Here is a 21,589-nt window from a genome sequence, read left to right as displayed (position 1 = left end):
GATTTGCAATCAAGTAGCTTGCGTCCCTCGTGTTGTTCGACTTAACAAAGTCAATTCTTCCATTCGTAAGATAACTTCACTCCCCAAGACTATTTCTATATGTGTAAGGGACTGGTCATAAAGTATGGGGGGTTGGGGGGGGGGGGGGGGGGGTCGGGGGGCTTGGGGGGCAAAACCAGGGGATGGGTCACATAATTTTGAACTCCTTAAAAGGGGTGGGCTGTTGATAAAATTTGACAACTAAAATGGGTGGGCCTGCAATTTTGCTTCTAAACTGGTTTTGGGTCATCAGGATTTTCAGCATCATTTTATGTGGGCCACGATAAAAAACACTGATTCTATTCTGATTTTGCCCACCCCTACCCCCCCTATATTTTATGACCAGTCCCTAATCAATGATGTAGTAGCGTCAAGCTTGCATAATTTCACGACTGAGCACTGCGCAAGTAGTCATGGCGTCGTATAGACCGTATATATTAGTCAATGTAATGCTAGCAATCCACCAACCTTCCTGAACCAACAGTAAGAAAAACACCAGTCTCTTTTAACACAGGTTTCGATTCACTTTTGCTCAAACCCCACTCTGCTTTTGGATTCCTTTTGACATCGGCTTTGTGCTGAGAAAGAGATACGGGTACAGAACATTTCACTGATGTCCGTTTCCAGCTGACGCCCAAACGCACGGTGATTCCGACAGATTGCAAGGTTGTCTATGTTTCTAGAGGGCTCAAAAATACATAGTCTTGCGAGAATTAATTCGACCTCGGTTATGATTCACGAGCCTCCATAACTGATGCTCACCATAATTAACAAATTTCTATACTGACTATAAACACTTTGTTAAAAGCTGCTTTTACTTTTGTCTACCTGGAAATGTACAACAAATTTTTGGAATTTGATAGAAACTATCAAATTCCTGGACATTTCGGGCACACATGCGTCATGTTCAGATCACGGTTCTATCAAATCGCACTATCGACATAAAATGTTATATATATATATATATACTTTAAAATGTATTTTCTTTTTTCTCATAGTCTTATATCAGATTTACGCTTCCACGAAACCAGGCGAGTCTATCATACATTCGATCTATTGTACAGCCATGAAGCTAGTGGGGTAGGGGAGGGGGAATTGTATATCAGGCTACAACTGCACTCATTATACATGTAACCAATTTTAAACATGACTTCGATCAAGCAAGAAAACATATGACAGCTAAAAAAAAACAAATCTTGATAATGAGTGATTCTCTTTAGTTTATGCAAAATCACAAGATGTTCAGGCAATAAAAAACGTACTGTACCAAACGACGTCACGTCCGGCTCCGCACAAACTGTCGTTTGTCACGCCATCAGCTCACATAATCCGCTTTGACAGGTTTGATCCCTGCTTATTTACAAAGTAATGCAAACTTTCAAGCATACTCAGTATGTGAAAATACTATGTGATAAGCTGGATACTACTAGTGAGGAACAGTAACGTTTATAGAGCATGTTAACAGTCATTTATGATTACTAAGTTTACTACGCACCGATGGAATGTCACCGAGGCAAGCAAGCTGAGTGTCTTCAACACCGAAAGTGTAGGCTTAACTTCAACAAATAATCGTTTAAAATAATAACAGAGGCCAATCATGCCTAGATAGTCCTTAGATAGGCTAATGTGTGGATTAATAAGCTGTTAAAACTATTTTAGATGACTTTTTTCGCGGCCGTGATCTGTGGTGTGGAGATGTAAACAAACTGCTAATTTGCATATTTACATGGCAATTTTTTCCAACTTCGCATAACGTTTTCATAAGGCCTGTGAAAAAACCCAAACTAATTTTTGTAGTTCGTGTTATTCTATCATTTGAACATTGTACAGCTTGAGTTTTGTAAAAATTGGAGAATGGCCATATGCAAAAAATCGCTTTTATAAATGTGAGGTAAAATCGAGACTGTGAATAACTGTGCTGGAAGAATGCAATTTTTTCTATCTAAAGTTTAGTTTAAAACGTCTAAAATCACCTGGAACGATTGTTCAACACCCCTTTTCTTGAATTCAGTTGCAAATTTGATTGTAACTTGGGTTTTCACTTGGAGCGAGAATGTTTTTGAAAGCGTTATTCGCAGCCGTTTCTTGAGCAATTTTTAGACCGACACGGGGTGAAATCGTTTTTTTTCCAAAAAAATCCGGATTTTTTACTTAGATCGAAAAACCGACCCCAGTACGTTCATAAACTCATCTAATAGTGTCTACAGACCAAAAATGAAGGACTTTTATTTTTTTGATTGTGGCCACAAATTTTCGATTTTGCTCGATATTTCTGGACAGTCGCTCTTATAATAGGTAATTGGATTTCATGCTCCCCAATTAAGAAATAATTGATACTCGGAAAATTCCTCCGACTGCCAAATTGGACTCGGCCTAGGGCCTCATCCAATTTTGTCAGTCCTCGGAATTTTCCTTGTCCAATTATTTCTAAATTGGGCAGCATGGAGTCCTATTAAATATACTAATATAAGGGAATATTCAAGACGAAGCCATAAAGGCCAAATCTCAGAAATTCAGACAAAACACTCTAAATTTGATTTCCAGTATCTAATGAATTTTTGAAGCTTTATTCCTTGCAAGATCGCGCGAAAAAGTTTCATATATTATTTTCATAAATAGTTTTACGGTAAAAGAAAAGAACAGGTCTAAATGAAAGACGAAGGGGAAAAAAACACTTCATTTTTCTCAAAATTATTCAGGTGGAATATCGAAAGATCTCTGTTTATGCTACAGTGATAACCATATATTGCCACCTTATCATATAGTTAAGATAGTGCGCGCGCGCTGATTGGTCGAGAACTGTGCTTTATCGAAGAAATAGAAAACGCGCGCACGTGCTGTGTGCCGTTATAAAGCACGCGGTGGTTGGCAGAACACGAGAGAAGTGTTAGGAGAAGCACGACGCGTAGCGGAGTGCAGTCTGGACACTTCTCGAGTGTTCTGCCAATCCCCAAGTGCTTTGTAAAGTGCTGCGTAAATAAAATAAATACCAAAATAAAATCAGTAACAATACAATAAAACGAAAAAAACCCCAGCTTTTTCCGTGCTCATATCAGTGATAAAGCACTTAGAAAACGCCGTAAGTACACTTCTTTCGTGCTTACGTCACTTCCTGCGTGCTTTATCCCTGAACAGAAAAAAAAAAAAAAAATGTTTTATTTGTTAAGTCACACCTACTATTTTCATTTTAAGAAGACTGCATTTTATGTCGGTGAAATGATCATGGCTAGGAATGTTCTAATAAATGAACCGTGTTGATAAGAATGAGAGGGTCTGGTAAGGAGATTATCCAGAATGAATGAAAAACCGTTATTGAAAGGGTTTGACAGCAAGAGGCCTGCATTTCAAAATTAATTGATTGTTTGGGCCTATTCAGTATCACAGCGGCATGTTTACTAGTTGCTTGCTATCAATCCTGGGACTTTTTTTGGAGTGGACTGGGGTGGGGGGGGGGGGGGGGGGCAAACAAGCGGTTGATTGAGGGGAACTAGCGGGTGTTAAACATGTAAAAATAAGTCCTCAAACTATTGTATTTGACTAGTTCTAAGACATGAAATCAGAAAACAAGAAATCAAAGCCATTAAAAACGCAGCTATTACCGGAAGTGAGGTCTTTGATGGCAAACTATAAAGTAACACAGTTCAATAGACCTCTTCGGCTCTGACGTAATGCTTTCCCATTTCAGACCATATGTCATTCCCTAGAGTATCATTTCTTTGTTTAAGGTTTGCGCTCGGTTGCACATGAGAAGACACATGAATACAGCTCAAACAAAGAATTTTATTCTCAAGGAAATGACACGTGGTCTGAAATGGGAAAACATTACCCCAAGCCGGAGGTCTATTGTATGAACTTACTAATCTTACTTCATTATTTATGATCATTTACCTACCCGAAATGTAACCAAAAAATTATGGTTAGAAGCGAATGTAATTCGATGACTTTAAATGTAATATAAGCTAGCTTGGTTGATATGCAAAGGCTGGAATTCGTGTTGCTAGTTCTAAATATATTTTTTCATATTTTTGCTTCGTGCTACCGAATATAAATAATTTTACTGTGAATTAGGTAGAGAAAAAGATAAAATAAAACTATAAGAATAAAAATAAAAACTTGGCTAGATTTTCGCTAGATTAGAGTGTTGAGAATGATATCCAAATAATTTAAACAAATTCTACCAACTTTATTTCTTTCGTTATAATTTCCCAAATTTTATTGTTTCATATATTCATTATAAGGTCAACGTAAAAAATAATACATATCTATAAAACCCTTATTTTTTTCGAAATCATTCATTTTGAATATCAAACGATTCCTGTTTATGTTTCAGATTCACATTTATAGTTCCGACTCCTCTTAGCGACAAGTTCAAAACAATAGCCCAAAACAGCACGCACGGTTCACTCTTTATGATACACTCGACAAAATTACTCGATTCTGATTGGACTAGAGGAGTACAATTAAATCCCAAATTGTACTCTGTAGAGTCCCAATTAAGTTGCTCAATTTTGTTAAGTTTATCATAATCCAAAAAATCGCACGGTCTTCTCGTACAATGTGGAATTTGTAGATACTCGTGATGTTTTGAAAGTTCTCAAACTTTGAAAACTTGCGAAACATCACTCGTACTGATAAATTACGAATTATACTCGAGATCGTGCGATTTCCTATACTAATATAACACATACCAACACATCGAAACGAAACAGAATGGAAGCTTAAGCCTAAAAAACGCACGCTCTTGCAAACACACACTCACAAGCCGAACACTGAGTCGATAGCACACAGCTGTCTTTTCTGATGGAAGGATAATTTATGGCATCTTAGTATAATAACATGATACAGTCTATGTCATTAACGTTGTCCACCGAAAAAAGACATTTACACATTTACACATTTAGACTAAAAGAAATATCACGTGCTTCATTATGTATTCTTTGCCTCGTGTGCGTCAGCCTGAACTTTAAATGTAAAATTCAAGTCGTGAATCGAAAATCCAGAATGCCCCGACCATTTAGTAAGGATTTAAGATGAAGAATGGTATTTCAGCATTTGTTTTATGCCAGAACCTTCGAGGAAACACGTGATATTTCTTTTAGTCTAAATGTGTAAAAGTGTAAATGTGTAAATGTGTAAAAGTGTAAATGTGTAAATGTGTAAATGCGTAAATGTGTAAATGTGTAAATGTGTAAATGTGTAAATGTGTAGATGTGTAGATGTGTAGATGTGTAGATGTGTAAATGTGTAAATGTGTAAATGTGCACATGTGTATATGTGTAAATGTGTACATGTGTAAATGTCTTTTTTCGGTGGACAACGTTAATGACATTTACTGTATTAAAGCAAAGGAAGGAACGTGTATTCTAGGCTGAAGGATCGCTCATTACCCTGCCAAGTAAGCGGCGTCGAAGATGAATGTTATCAGACTGAAAGATAAGCACACAGAGAAGAATGTTTAGTCTTTCATTTGTAGGTTAACAGATAAAATTGGCCCAAGAACCCCCCCCCCCCCGTCCCCCCTCGTCCCCGCGTAAAAGTATCGGGTATGCTCGTACATGCACATACATGCACATACGTATATATTCGTAACTTATTTGGATCTAAGTTGATGTGCAACTTTGTACAAAATGCCAAATAAAATATGTCTGTCTGTCTGTCTGTCTGTCTGTCTGCTCGTCGAAAATATTCAAAATTACCCCTAAATGATACCGGAATCCCTTTAAAAAGGGAGCGGTTGGACGATGTTTAACCCCTAAGAGATACCCTAAACGGATACCAAGATATGCTGAAATTCTAAATTTAATTTTTAACAACCTAAAAGATACCAAATCGATATTTTTTACCCCAAAGATATAAGATGAGCATACCCGATGCTTTTACCCCGGAATCTCCCCCCCCCCCGGGGGAGCCATGACAAAGTGATTTCTAGTAACAAGGTGTTCGTAATAGGCATTGTCTAGCTCTAGCCAAGAGTATTCCCAAAAGAGTCAAAAGACATAGCGGTGGAGAGGTCATTAATAATGGATACTAAATAATAAATACCACCAGCATGGCCGGAATGACGTATAGTCTCCCCCACAGCTGCTTTCAGTGTCGTCACGCAACGCTTTCTCCCCTGAGTAGCAGGGGAGAAAGCGTTGCGTGACGACACTGAAAGCGGCTGTGGGGGAGACTAGAATGACGTAACGTGGAAACGAAAAATAAAATGACAAAAGACACGGCCGCCATGTTGGTTAATGCATTAAAAGAAACATTATCCAAAGCTTTCGTGTAAGTCGACCATAATGGCGGCTATGAGACAACTATAATATTTACCTCGTATCCAGCTTCATCTGCGCTCATAGACCCGAGATCCTTTATTGTCTGAAATTTTGCCACAGCCTCGGCTTGCGCTTGAAGGGCTAACAGATCTTCGTGCTCTGACAATGAGCCGGTGCGCGGACGATATCGTATCGTCATGTCATCGTCGTCGTATTCGTCTTCGGAAATGCTTCGGAACATATGTCTAGCTTCGGGAGCGCTGGGGCTGAGCTCTACATCTGAGTCATCATGAGGAATCCAGTCCTCGTAGGATAGACTTCTTAGAGGGGGGTCAATACGAGATATTTTTTCGGCTAGATCAGTGAACGTCTGGCCACTTTTATGGGAATGGGATCCCTAGATAAGAAAATAAATACATGTATCAGAAATTTAGACTAAGATAATACAACCTAATGAGGTTTTAAACCTGAAATACACAATTCTTTTCAAAATCTCTCTTTTATATTAAAAAGTTAAAAATCCTTTGAGAATACCAAGCCAATTGTGAAAATTAGCATTTTAAAAAAGCTACCGAAAGGGATTCTGCACATGTAAGTATAAATTTCATCATGCTTAACTAGAGGCCTTTATCATCCGATCAACATCAAACGGACGAATCTTGCGATGGCCGGACGGACGGACGGACGGACAGACGGACGGATAGAATGACGGACAGAAACACAAAGAAAGCCAGATAAACAAACAACTAAGCGGAGGGAAAAGAGATACCAACCTAACAAACAGACAGGATAGACAGGTAAACGGATCAAGAAGCAAATAAATGACAAAAAAAAAAACAACAAAAAAACAAGAGTCAACAAGAACACAGATATGAAAACAGGCAGCTTTAAAAACACAAGCAAGCACCGAGATAGACAGAGACATATCACCACCACCATCAACAACAAAAATATGTTGTCAGACAGACTGGAGATAGGAACAAGAAAGAAACAAAAGAGATAGAGAGAGGTAAAATTACCTTGTCAGGATTCTGATTACCATAGATGTGTGATCTGCTGATTTGCTCGCGTAGAATTTCTGGTATGCGATTAGAATTGCTCCATTCACCGAACACAGTCTTGCCGTGCTGGAAGCCTACCTCCTATTGTCATCAAAGAAAACGAAGCGATAAAACAAAATTAAATAATGGAAAATGAAAATAAAAGAATTATTGGGGTGCAACAACACTACTCAAAATCCCTTGAATAAATAACAAAACAGTTGAATAATCTGACCAAAACGGTAAACTAGACAGAGATCGAACTGATAAAAAACGCTAGCCAATCAGATAATCACGTTCTCGCGCTCTTGTTTTATCAATGTGCTATCTGATTGGGTGGTTAAGAATATTGGACTGAATGATTGGTTAATGATAATATTCTAGTAAAACGGTTCCTATTCGAGTATCTGCACAGTAATGATTACAACACTAAACGAGGGCTGCGGGGAAGACTACACTTACCACTATCTCGTCAAATCTTCCGAATTCTAATGTCTTAAACCTGTGGAAGAATTTCAATGCAGATATTCATTTCAGATTGTTATAGACCCTTTTCAAATTCCAAATTTTCGCTGTGTTAGTTGATTGCAGACTCATTTATGCAGGCTTAGCCTCGTATAAGTGTCTAAATATTCACAAATACCAACGGTAAAGTAAAGAATGCACAACGTCAACAATACACCGAATCGAAATATGGCGACCAATTTGAATAACTATTGTTCTGCACTGACTAGCGACTGACCAACCTCGTGTTCACGTGAAAACATAAAAGCATTTTCACATGTATGAGAGGCTAGCCAGTCGCTAGTCAGTGCAGATCAATAGTTATTCAAATTAGTCGCCATATTTCGATTCGGTGTATACGAACACTTTGAAACTTGACGGATCTTGACTGAAAGACGTGAATATTCTTCACAAAATCGAGGCTAAGCCTGAGTAAATGAGTCTGTAATCAAGAAACACAGCGGTAATTTGGAACTCGAAAATGGTCTACTGAGTGACTACTTGGCCCGTGAAACAAAGTTGTATAATCAATCAGGTAAAAAAATAATGGAATTAGTGTCTACTACTATGCAATTATGTTTACGGGCCAAGTAAAGACCAACGCATCACATATTCTACTGACCTGTCGATAGGGGGTCGTACGTACTCACAGTAGCTGCTTATCTTTACCTCCTCCAGCTGCTGAACACACGAGACGTACGCGAGACGGGATTGAATCTCAGCCATGTCAGGGATCTAGAATTGCATTACAAGCAATACTTTTAGTGTTAAAACTAAACGTACGGAGAAAAAAAAGTTAGGTAACTTTAAAATGAATGGGAGTGGAAGTGACTGGGACAAAAGACAAAAAAAATAAAAATAAATAAAATAAAAGCTAACAACACTGTTCGCGGCTGTCCCACTGTACTTGTTCTTCAAACCTGGCAGAGTTCTCTCAAGAAACAAAACAGCGCAAGGAATTGGAGGGGGGAGGGGGGAGGGGGAGGGGGAGGGGGGAGGGGGAGGGATGGGAATAAAGAGAACGAAGTAGAGCAACCGCAGGTCAGATCTTTGCAGATCATTTGAACCGAAGTGATTCTGCTAATCAGTGACCTCTCATATATACGGCCTGGTGGTGCTACCTCGAACAGTGGATATGCACTACCAAGGAAGGAAAAAAACAAAAGAAAGACCTTTGTAGGGTTAAATCGACGGGATTACGGTAATTAGTGACTTCTCATATATGCGTACTGGTGGGGCCACCACGAACAGTGAAAATGAACTACCAAGGGAGGAAAAAAACACACACAAAAAAAACACGAAAGACCTTTGCAGGGTTAAATCGACGGGATTGTGCTAATTAGTGACTTCTCATATATGCGTACTGGTAGGGCCACCACGAACAGTGAAAATGAACTACCAAGGGAGGAAAAAAACACACACAAAAAAAAACACGAAAGACCTTTGCAGGGTTAAATCGACGGGATTGTGCTAATTAGTGACTTCTCATATATGCGTACTGGTAGGGCCACCACGAACAGTGAAAATGAACTACCAAGGGAGGAAAAAAACACACACAAAAAAAAACACGAAAGACCTTTGCAGGGTTAAATCGACGGGATTGTGCTAATTAGTGACTTCTCATATATGCGTACTGGTAGGGCCACCACGAACAGTGAAAATGAACTACCAAGGGAGGAAAAAAACACACACAAAAAAAAACACGAAAGACCTTTGCAGGGTTAAATCGACGGGATTGTGCTAATTAGTGACTTCTCATATATGCGTACTGGTGGGGCCACCACGAACAGTGAAAATGAACTACCAAGGGAGGAAAAAAACACAAAAAAAAACAAAACACGAAAGACCTTTGCAGGGTTAAATCGACGGGATTGTGCTAATTAGTGACTTCTCATATATGCGTACTGGTGGGGCCACCACGAACAGTGAAAATGAACTACCAAGGGAGGAAAAAAACACACACAAAAAAAAACACGAAAGACCTTTGCAGGGTTAAATCGACGGGATTGTGCTAATTAGTGACTTCTCATATATGCGTACTGGTGGGGCCACCACGAACAGTGAAAATGAACTACCAAGGGAGGAAAAAAACACAAAAAAAACAAAACACGAAAGACCTTTGCAGGGTTAAATCGACGGGATTGTGCTAATTAGTGACTTCTCATATATGCGTACTGGTAGGGCCACCACGAGTAATGAGAATGAGCAACAAAACGAACGAGAAAACGACACTAGTAGCGATAATGGTAGGCCAGGGACAAGGGAACGGCAAAGGGATGTCTAAGGGGATCCCCAGGGAACTCGGGGACAGGAAAGACACCGGTATTCTAAAGGATAAAACAGGGACAAGGGATAGACAGGGGATGTGTTGGGGATCCCCAAGGGATGGTAGAGACAGTCCTTTCGGGACAGGGGACACCATAGGCCAATGCCGGGCATGTGTGAAAAGAAAATGAAGGAAAGGGAGAGTGGAAGGGAGAGCCAGAGAGAAATAAGAAAACAGGCAAGTGACTGTTAAATACAATGCTTGCACTAACCCTGACAGTTTCTGAGAAGGGATTCCATCGGTTCCATAGCAGCCACCATCCCGATAAATGATCCCCGTAATTCATGAGTTCACCATGGTCTTCCGATCCCACATCAATAGCAATAATCGTCTGTGCTCCCATCTTCTTCATCACATCAGCTGAAAATTAACATTGATTTAAATTGGTCATAAAATCTATTATTTTATTTGCGACGTGCTTTTCCTAACACTTCTCACTCGTGCTCTACCAATCCCCGAGTGCCTTATAACTGCACACTGCACACGCGCTCAGTTTTTATTGCTTCAATGCTATCCAAATAAAAGGTTATTGCTCTTTTCGTTGTGTTTCTCCTAACACTTCTCTTGTGTTCTGCCAATCCCTGCGTACGTTATAACTGCTTTTTAAGTTCGTTTTACGTTACTTCAATATAGTTCTGAACTAAGGTTTGGATAGTTTATGTGAACACGGTTTGGCATTTTCCAGTTTTCTAGTTGTTGTTGTTTCTTTTTGGGTAGAGGGTGGGGTGGGGTAGGGGTAGGAGACAATGCATGGTAAATTATTGACATATCCACCGTGCAGCAGCAGATGGCCATCTTTAGGGCCACATAGATGAGGCAAGTAATCGGAGAAAGACAGAGGTAGAGGAAGGGGTGTGGTAGGGGTGGGAGACGATACCTGGTAAATTATTGACATATCCACCGTCCAGCAGCAGATGGCCATCTTTAGGGTCACACAGAGGAGGCAGGTACCCGGAGAGAGACATACTAGCACGAACATACCGCCACAGTGAACCTGACGATAGAAGTAATACCATTACTGACAAGTTAATAAGGATCGCACTAAATCTACAACATCATTTCAAATAGCTGTATATGGAGTATTGCTGAACAAATAAAAAACACCCAGCTTGCGCAAATCTCATAATGGTGCATGCGCCTGCGACATTCATTTAGTTTTATGAGTAGCAAGGCAATCAACGTGCATTCTTGCTTTGTCATGATTATGATACAATATTTGATCACCGAAGGTAAAATGTTAGTATGCACGTACCATCGGTGTGTACTCTCATTATGATACAATATTTGACCACAGAAGGTAAGTTGTTAGTATGTACGTACTATCGGTGTGTACTCTCATTATGATACAATATTTGACCACCGAATACAAGTTGTTAGTATGTACGTACCATCGGTGTGTACTCTCATTATGATACAATAATTGATCACAGAAGGTAAGTTGTTCGTATGTACGTACCATCGGTGTGTACTCTCATTATGATACAATATTTGATCACAGAAGGTAAGTTGTTAGTATGTACGTACCATCGATGTGTACTCTCATTATGATACAATATTTGACCACAGAAGGTAAGTTGTTAGTATGTACGTACCATCGGTGTGTACTCTCATTATGATACAATATTTGACCACTGAAGGTAAGTTGTTCGTATGTACGTACCATCGGTGTGTACTCTCATTATGATACAATATTTGACCACCGAAGGTAAGTTGTTCGTATGTACGTACCATCGGTGTGTACTCTCATTATGATACAATATTTGACCACCGAAGGTAAGTAAGTATGTACGTACCATCGGTGTGTACTCTCATTATGATACAATATTTGACCACCGAAGGTAAGTTGTTCGTATGTACGTACCATCGGTGTGTACTCTCATTATGATACAATATTTGACCACCGAAGGTAAGTAAGTATGTACGTACCATCGGTGTGTTCTCTCATTATGATATTATATTTGACCACCGAAGGTAAGTTGTTAGTATGTACGTACTATCGGTGTGTACTCTCATTATGATACAATATTTGACCACCGAATATAAGTTGTTAGTATGTACGTACCATCGGTGTGTACTCTCATTCTAGATGAGGTGATATCGGTAGTTATACAGAAGTATGGTAACAATAAGTCCTGGAATGGTAAAAGTGAAACCTTCTAAGACAGAAGTCATTGCATATAGTTTAGGGTCCGTGCAAGATTCCTCTTAAGGGAAGATTTCTTAATTAAGTAATCGGCGTCGTTGCGAGGAAAAACGAGGAATTGGTAGACGTTTTTCGTGCTTGGTAAGTTATTAAATATGTGATGTATGTTTCTACAAGGTAATTTTTCTTGGAAAAAAATCCGAGCCCCAGACAGGAGAGGTAGTGGTGAATGAGATGGTGGTGAGTGAGATGGTGGTGAGTGAGATGGTGGTGAGTGAGATGGTGGTGATTGAGATGGTGCTGAGTGAGAATGGTGCTGAGTGAGATGGTGGTGAGTTGGTGGTGAGTGAGATGGTGGTGAGTGAGATGGTGGTGAGAGAGATGGTGGTGAGAGAGATGGTGGCGAGTGAGATGGTGGTGAGATGGTGGTGAGGGAGTTGGTGGTGAGTTGGTGGTGAGTGAGATGGTGCTGTGTGAGATGGTGCCGAGTGAGGTCTAGATGGTATTTTACCCTGGTCATTTTGATTGACGTCCATGAAAACCTAGTTAGCCAAGATGGAAAACTCTTTCGACTCCGCGTGTTTTCGAGGAGGAATGAGAAGGACTCTAAAACTAAGGTCAAACGTTGAACTCCACATGAGCCGACCCTAATGACATAAAAGACGATCGCCTTGTTATACATTGTTTTCAGTGCGTCTCATGTGATGCTCGACGTTTGAACTTAGTCTAAGTTGTAAAATCTCAATTTTCGAGGAGTAAAGGATTTGTTCTTTTGGGATAAACCATTTTACGGTGTTTGGTACCTCGATTTGTCTTTCTCCGAATGAACTCCTGATGCTTGCATTGAATCCGTTACCTAAGATGAAATAAGTTAAAAGATATAACTAGCTAAAAACTAGTGTGAGCTGCGTCGGTGTTTCTAATGAAACAGTAATGATGAAAAGGTAAATTATACACCGTTAAAAGATGAAAAAACGTACTGACGTTTCGGACGCTAGTCCTTCGTCGGAGTAAAAAAAAAAAAAGAAAACGTTAAAAACGTTAAGTTAGTTAATGTGTTCTACTACTGGAGAATAGAAAACGCGCGCGCGTGCTTTGTACAGTTATAAAGCACGTGGGAATTGCTCAGAAGATTGAACAATTAAAGTATGGCACTTAGTGGAGTGCTTCTCAATACTTTTCCAGTGTTCTGTCAATTCCCAAGTGCTTCATGACTCCACACATCCCAGCAAGCAAGTTTTTTTATTTATTTTATAAAATACAAATTACAATAATTGTTATTTTAGATAGAAATGACGCAACTTAAAGTGAGCGCGATCGGTGTGCCCTCATAAAGCACGCGCTCCCAACCAATCAGAACGCGAGATTTATAACAGTTGTCTTATATCCAATATACCTTTTTACCTAGTGCGCAATGTTTTCTCAATAGCGCAGCGCAACCGTGACGTCATAAAAACGAAGACAAAGGCGAAATTCGGACAAACAAACTTACAAGTGAACTTTCAGCAGATAATTTTCACACCGGATCGCAGTTGATCTTAGTTTACATGGGTTATTATTGTAACATTAAAGTGCTTATAAGCCTTTACACAATATTTTCAGAATTGACACTTTAGATAGTGAATAGTTGATTGTGAAAATATTTCGTCATTTGAATGTCGGGTCTTTAAGATACGAAGGTTTTTATTCCCAATATGTTAATGACTATGACGTAACATAAGGGATCATTTAATATACAACACTGCACTCGTTCTGGAATACAGTATTTTAAAAGCATCATCCTTTTACTCGTGACTCACGTAAAGGTTCTTACAAATTTGTTTTCAAAAAATGTCCAGCGTTCAATATTAAAAGTTGCCACAAAATAACTCAAATCCCTTATGTTACGTCATAGTCATTAACATATTGAAAGTAGAAACCTTCGTATCTCAAAGACCCGACGTTCAAATGACGAATTATTTTCACAATCAACTATTCACTATTTAAAGAAAATATTGTGTAAGCACTTTAAGTAAAAATAATAAAATCGGTTCGTATAATCCTCGTAGCGGTTAAACAAAATGCAATGTTTGTCTGAATCTTTAAGCTATTTTTAGAATCAGTGCGCTGCGCTATTCACGTTTCATTCCCTAGAGTATCATTTCTTTGTTTAACGGTTGTACATGAGAAAATACAAATAATCTTTTTATCAAGATAATGACATGTGGTCTGTAATGGGAAATCATTACACCAGAGGTCTGTTTCAATATTTCCCATTCATAACATTTTATAAATACAATTATTACATACCTGAAAATATTGATGTAAATGGGTAGGTGAGGTCGAGTATTTGAGTGAATACAGACGTCATATCCTGTGACGAGCAACAATATAAGGGGTTAGTTTTAGAGTTTTACATCTGAACTGAAAGAAAGTAAAATTTAAAAGTGAACTTTTTAACAATTGGAGGCATGCAACCCTAGGAGCAGTCCAAATTGTTCGCTAAAATCAAACAAGCAAGCAAGCAAGCAAGCAGGCAGGCAGGCAGGCAGGCAGGCAGGCAGGCAGGCAGGCAGGCAGGCAGGCAGGCAGGCAGGCAGGCAGGCAGGCAGGCAGGCAGGCAGGCAGGCAGGCAGGCAGGCAAGCAAGCAAGCAAGCAGATCAACACGCAGAAACGTATAAACCATTTACAATTCAAGATTGAAAATAGACAAAAATAAGATTTTTGTGCAGGTTTCTATTCCAATGTTCTTACCCATGACCACTCTCGCACTTTTTGACACATTTTGGCCACATCACCATATTCAGCTAACGCTGCTCCTACGAAGGACCCCATGCTAGTGCCTGCTACCATGTCCACGGGAATGCCTTCAAAGATAATATTAACAAATTAATTAAGAACACAAAATGGAAAAAACCTTCAGTGCCCTTTGGGAGTAAACCAAGGTTTATTTCAACTTCACGTATCAGAAAAATCGTGATTGAAAGTGTATTGCGTTTACGAGATTTTTCCTCCCTTGTAAGAGTATACATAAGATCGACATTAGATACCACTGGGGAATTATATAGGAAAACAAAGGCGCGCGCGAAAAAAAAAATGTTCTAGTGCATTTTTTTAATTTTTTTGCTCTTTCGCATTACCGAGGACATTATCTTGATCTCGAATTAAAAAAATAATTATTTAATTTTTCCGATTTTATTTTCACCATTCACTTTAATCTAAGCCTTCCTGTGATCAAACTCAGTATAGCAAGCTACTTTGACTGCGCACTAAAATCGTAAGAAGAAAGTCTGAGCGCGAACAATGCCAGCGAGCGTCCTTTTGGATATTAAAAATTTGGGATTTCAGAGTGAGAGTGTAGGACCCAGCTGATAACATAGGCAATGTTCTTTTTCATTTAGTACTTCCTTCTTAATAAAAAAGATAGCCAGAAATGGTTAGGGATTTTTTATTTCCAAAGGCCTATTTCATTTTTTCAAGTGTAGGCGTTTCCATGACATTCTATAGGCACGTGCCCTTATAGCTTTGTGTTTTCCGACAATGTCATGGAAACGCCTTGCGATTGCCGTCCACCAAAACCTTGTTTATCGCGACATAAAAAATCACTACAGGGCGCGTGTGATTGAGAATGGCTGTAAAGCTTGCTTGTTTTCAATGTGAAAAAAAAAAATGTCGATAATGATTTACCTAACCTCCTCTACAGAGTACAGTTTACAGTTTTCATCAGGCCTGATGATGTTGTCGGGATGACAGCAAAACGTTGTCTTTTACAAATAGTTTTCTTGTTAAATTGTATTCCTAAAAGTACCTTTATCAAATAACCTACCTGCTTCCTCTAAAGCCTTGATTACACCTACATGTGACAGGCCCCTATACCAAACATACCAAGACTTATTAGGTGAAATAATTACAAGCAAGGTTGGCTTCGTTCTATCCTTTAGAGCAACGGACAAGAATAGTCCCCTTCACAGTTTCCAACGTAATCTTTAAAAGTAGCCTTGTGTTTGCATCGAAGCGTGATAGACACATGTGAATAATTGTCCAAGGTGTTAAAAAAAGGTCTCTATCATTGCAAGCTCAAGCAAGGGACTATTTAAGCTGGGGAGAGGACGAGAAAGTATAGAAGGGATGGAATGAACTGGGTGGGAAGAATTTTGGGCAATGAAAATTGCTTCTTTCTCAGTTTCTTTTCATTGTCTTAGTCATTGTGCTTTACCTTGCTCCACCTCCTCCCAAAACAAGGCCGATTGATGTCCCAGTAAGACGACGAGCGAGGCGAGAGAAGTCGGAGTTCCTACAAAAGAAATGGTCATATGAAGCCAAACAGCCCCTGACAAAAGATCACAAAGTTATCATCAGATAACTCGGTTTCTTACCTTGCCGGGGTTTGATAAGCTGCGGGATTTCTTGCATACTAAACATAAAAAAAAAAAAGAAAAAAAGAAAAAAAAAAAAAAGAAAAGAAAGATACTTTAGCGCATTAATTTTCGATCTGCAGTGAAAAACTAAACTGCAAACCCTTATTTCGCGAAACTCGACCCATGCTGCTACTACTATATGCTACAAGGCGAAACATGATGTAATATTAATAAAAGAGACTTACCCGATCAGATAGGAAACGCTTACTGAATATTTTCTTCTGGCATCGAACCTAAAAATCAATCATTCATATTTTGAAAAACAGAAGTTCAACCTGAACTTATGTATTGAAATGAAAAGGCAGACAGAATGACAAATCAAGGTTAGTCTTCTACGTCGCAACTGCTGGAATTGTCACGCAGAGAACGTTGCGTGACGACCATAACGCGCATACGTGGGGGACTAGACCTGGGTCGACGTTCACTTTTCATGCAAGAAAAACAGTTGAAAGTTTAACAAGTTAATTAGTTGAATGGCTCGGCTGATAAACGGTTCGACATCAAACTCTGACTTTAGAAGTCTGACAACTTACGTGTGTATGCGCTGATATCCACCCCCGGGCATTTAACCACTGTACTGTACCCGATATCCGGTGATTGCTATCAACCTCACTATGAAGAAGGATCAGCTCCTTTTGGGCTCGCACTTGAATGCTTTCTAGCTGAAGTTCAAGCTGAAAAAAAAAAAAAAATTGGCAATACGAGTGAGAAAGGGGAAACAGCTAACTGCTGCAAAATCGTGCATGGCTATATTTGGAACAGAAGAGCTAGCCAATGGTTGGTTGGAGGGCCAAATGGCGCAAAACGTGTTGCATTGAATACAACAACAAGTTATCAGCAATCGAGTCGGACCCATTATGTAAACAGTTATATCGTTTAGTTGAGGGGCGAAAGCACTGGTCATTGATTAACGTGCTTCCATCAAGTTTTGGGTGCAAGCGGGAGGTTGCTAAACACGCAAGAAACTTAAGAGTTGCACGAGGCGTAGCCGACTCTATCATCTTGAATACTTGAATAACCAACCAAGAGCACCCATAACTCGATGGAAGCATGCCAATCAATGACCAATGCTTCTATAACATAGCAAAAGCGTAAAAAATCTTCGTTAATCGAAATAAAAAATTTTTTTTCGAAAGAGTTCTCCATTACATAGCGCGCGCTACTTGATCACATCAGCGTACACCAACAATTGTTGGATGCACGCTAATTAACCAGTCAGAGCGCGAGTTATATTGTTGTTATGGTATAAGTTGGGATCATAAATCCTTTTTTCATTTTCCTTCACTTTTTTAAAAAGCAGTTTATTCTGTTGATTTACCTGTCCGACTGCTGGGTTTTCATCTGCTAATCCAACAATCAGTATACAGTCAGCCTGTGGATGGAAAACCATTGGATGTTGTTGGTATCTTGTTCATTGTACATTGAGGGCCTATAGGGACACCTAGTCTCCTCCACAGGCTACCTCATATATTCTCTGTTGGGATCAAGTAAAACTCCCAGCAAGAGACAGGAAATGACGTCAAGTGAAAATCCCAGCAAGAGACAGGAAATGACGTTAAGTGAAACTCCCAGCAAGAGACAGGAAATGACGTCAAGTGAAACTCCCAGCAAGAGACAGGAAATGACGTCAAGTGAAACTCCCAGCAAGAGAACGAAATGACGTCGAGTGAAACTCCCAGCAAGAGGCTGGAAATGACGTCGAATGTAACTCCCAGCAATACGACAATACGTGGGGGAGAGGGGGGGGTGGCATTAGGGTGTTATGTAATGTGCAATATGTTAGTATATTAGGAAAGATCAAGTACTAGCCTGTCTTATGCATCTTTTAGTCCAAGCTGACATGTAAGAATCAGCCTGATACAACACCATACGATGAAGATCCTCTTGTTGTCCCAACCAGCTTGCAAGACGGTATTCATTCATACTGAAAACAAAACACGAACTATAAATAGAGTGCATACCGCATATACGTGACAAAGGTAACTAACAATGCCAAGTTTTGTAGGTCTACGGTCTACTGAGAGGTCTACTGAACTTACTAATTTGTGCAATTTCTTACAAAGTTTTTCACGGACATATGGTATGCACTCTATCTTTGAAATAACAATATTAAGGTCTTGAAATTCTTTGTACGTGTGAATCATATGTGTGTCTTTTCAAAAAACGTTGTCGGTCGAAGACCTGAATTCTAAAATCTGAAACCAAGTAGGACGCTGGAAATTGTTATATACATTCAAAGCCGAACGACTTAGTTTTCGCCCCATGTAAGGGAATCCGGACTTATGGTGGATTCCCGATTCCAAGCGCTGTATTCCGGATTCTGAGACTCAGTATTACGGATTCCAAGGGTCTGGATTGCGGATTCCAAAACTTTTGTATTGCGGATTCCGGATTCCATATCGTTAAATTTCAGATATTTTCTCTGAAAATTATATTTGATTGTACTTGCCAGTATAAGTATAATCGTCTATCAATTAAGTCAGCATCTGATGAGAGATTTCTTGGTGGAGATATTACACAGAGGGGGAGGGGCTATAATATCGGCTCAGTCTAGGTCGAGGCGATAGCATTTGAGTGTAGACTTTGAATTTCAAAGTAGCGGATTCCGGATTCCATTATAAACTGGATTCCGGATTCCAAGGCCTGGATTCCGGATCCCAGAGTGCTGGATTCCGGATTCCAGAGTGCTGGATTCCGCATTCCAAAGCCTAAAATTTCGTGGATTCCGGATTCCGGATTCCGGATTCCAGATTCCGGATTCCGGATTCCCTTACATGGGGCGATAGTTTCCTTTTAGATGGAATATGAAGCATGACCTTTGAGTTAGAACTGTTATTTTTCGTATTTTAGTCAGAAAACATGAAAGCACAAAAATCCCGAAAAAATCGCCCATATCAGATCTCCGACCGACAATATTTTTTTGAAATAGGTGTATACAAGCAGAAAGCTGTAATGAGTTTACCTGTCGAGTGCAGAACTACCCAGGTTACTCCGTACGAAGTTACTGGTTAACAACAAAGTAGTACCTGTAAAAGATAAGATAAGAACACGGGTTAAACGACATGACATTATTGGGAGAAAGGTGGTATAAATAGGGGTGGGACTGAGGATTACATAGCAACCCCAAAAGGAGAGATGAGAGGATAGTCTAGAGATCACAAGACAAGTAATAATGAAAAGAAAAAACCCAAGTATAAATAATAGACTCTCAACGACACAAACACCCCGAAGGAAGAACCTAGTTGTAGGCTTATAACTCCCAATGTTTTTTTAGGGTCGTATCGATATTTCTGTAAACTTTCTGTTAGCAATAGTTTCACTTGCTTTGACCTCGTTTTGTTAACCCACATGTATCAAATTAAGCTGATCCTCACAGTATATGAAGCAACTTATGCAGCTGCAAATTGAAAGACTCAGAAACAAGTCCGAGTCTTGAACAGGATTATTCCTACAAGTATCCACTTACCTATCGCATTCAAAGCCAGACTTAATTCAAAGCTAAAGTTAGCCAGAGGTACATTTGTAGAGGCAGGAATAAGTGCAAACCGTCCCAAGATTTGACCCGCCAAAGATCTGATTGTCTACTGGCCGATGATTTTCTAACAACACAAGAAAAAAAAAGACAACGTTAAGGTTACCTGTTTAGATCGATGTCAGTATTGTAAAGTAAAGAAACCGAGAAAGCTTTAAATGTAGATAGTACCGCAACTCTCAATTGTTTGTATGGGAATCGCACGATTTCGAGTACAATTCGAAGGAATTTATAGGTACGAGCGATGTTTTTGTCATTTATAATACACTCAACAAATTTGAGCAACCTGAGGAACTCTACAGAGTACAATTTGGGATTAAATTGCACTCCTCTTGTCCAATCAGAATTGAGAAAACTTTGTCGAGTGTATTATAAGAAGTGCAACAGGGATAACAAATTGGATGGCAGAGGGGTGGGGTGTGGTTGCGGTGAGGTTGGTGGGGGGTGGGGTAGATGTTTAATGCATTTTCCTCAGTGGTCTTATCTGAGAAAAAAAAAAAAACACTTAGGGGGAGGGGATGGGGTCAACTCTACATTCCACATCCGAATTGACCTTTTTCGAGTTCCAAATTACTGCTGTGTTTCTTGATTACAGATTCATTTACTCAGGCTTAGCCTTGTATCAGTATCTAAACAATTTACAAATACCAAGAATGTGGTATAGTAAAGAATGAACAACTTCAATAACACTTTGAAATCTCACGGACCTTGACTGTAACACATGTGGCATCCGGGTACTTATTGATGCAATAGAGAGTCCTTACCTAGAGAGCTTCTTTCGTACCGTTCCACGTCTGTACTGAACAAGTAATTCTCTCACCCAAAAAATGAATCAGCGAGAAGCAAAACACCTGTCAAAAAAAAACCCGACGCCCAAATCAGTAAGAGGGGCTTTTTGAATGCGGAGAAGAGACTTATGCTTTGACACAAAACTATAGCCAAATTTCGAAACCTTGTTTTAAAAAAAACACGGTACGGACGTGACGTAGAGCAGTTTTCGTATGGACTGGAAAAAGCACGGCATGAACACGGTTGTGAACGGCAGGGATACGCCACCAGACCAATCGCATTGCTGTGAATTTAATCTCATCCAATTAAAACCAGGAACACGAAAATAACACGACGCGGGCACAGTCACGCAAGGCTAACGACACTGCCAGAACCAATCACCATTGCGAGGAAAATAAAGCCAATGCTGCTCTAACATGACCGAGACCTTACTGCGTCTGAGCTTGTACATTATATTGTCGATTCCGACACGGTGAAGCCTTATAGTATTTTCGATTGTATGGGCTGTTCAATCTTCTCGCGAACGCTGTGATTGGTTCAATCGACCAAAATGATGTC

The 21,589-nt window shown here is 39.6% G+C and overlaps 2 protein-coding genes and 1 long non-coding RNA gene across 5 annotated transcripts in view; 1 reads left to right on the top strand and 2 right to left on the bottom strand.

The window, feature by feature from the left end:
* The window catches only part of LOC116308947 (uncharacterized), a 60,319-nt gene that overhangs the window by 32,905 nt on the left and 5,825 nt on the right, over positions 1 to 21,589 (top strand). The window lies entirely within an intron of this gene.
* The window catches only part of LOC116293686 (uncharacterized), a 62,836-nt gene that overhangs the window by 39,979 nt on the left and 1,268 nt on the right, over positions 1 to 21,589 (bottom strand). The window lies entirely within an intron of this gene.
* LOC148904848 (patatin-like phospholipase domain-containing protein 7) overlaps positions 4,202 to 21,589 on the bottom strand; it is a 17,832-nt gene continuing 444 nt past the window's right edge. Inside the window, 21 exon segments of the mRNA XM_089024945.1 lie at positions 4,202 to 5,465; positions 6,355 to 6,696; positions 7,319 to 7,441; positions 7,802 to 7,841; positions 8,466 to 8,578; positions 10,381 to 10,529; positions 11,047 to 11,163; positions 12,232 to 12,301; positions 13,116 to 13,168; positions 14,602 to 14,665; positions 15,047 to 15,159; positions 16,119 to 16,162; positions 16,509 to 16,586; positions 16,669 to 16,706; positions 16,896 to 16,943; positions 17,244 to 17,384; positions 18,029 to 18,082; positions 18,520 to 18,634; positions 19,673 to 19,736; positions 20,177 to 20,252; positions 20,254 to 20,309. Of these exon segments, the coding sequence (XP_088881071.1) occupies positions 5,403 to 5,465; positions 6,355 to 6,696; positions 7,319 to 7,441; positions 7,802 to 7,841; positions 8,466 to 8,578; positions 10,381 to 10,529; positions 11,047 to 11,163; positions 12,232 to 12,301; positions 13,116 to 13,168; positions 14,602 to 14,665; positions 15,047 to 15,159; positions 16,119 to 16,162; positions 16,509 to 16,586; positions 16,669 to 16,706; positions 16,896 to 16,943; positions 17,244 to 17,384; positions 18,029 to 18,082; positions 18,520 to 18,634; positions 19,673 to 19,736; positions 20,177 to 20,252; positions 20,254 to 20,309 (1,961 nt within the window). The 3' untranslated portion in view covers positions 4,202 to 5,402.

This window comes from Actinia tenebrosa, unplaced genomic scaffold, assembly GCF_029948245.1.
Source record: "Actinia tenebrosa isolate PJP-AT-01 unplaced genomic scaffold, QUT_ActTen_1.0 PGA_scaffold9__36_contigs__length_13948895, whole genome shotgun sequence".
Lineage (NCBI taxonomy): Eukaryota > Metazoa > Cnidaria > Anthozoa > Actiniaria > Actiniidae > Actinia > Actinia tenebrosa.
Note: the sequence above shows the minus strand (reverse complement) of the source record. Positions and strands in the feature narration are given on the sequence as shown.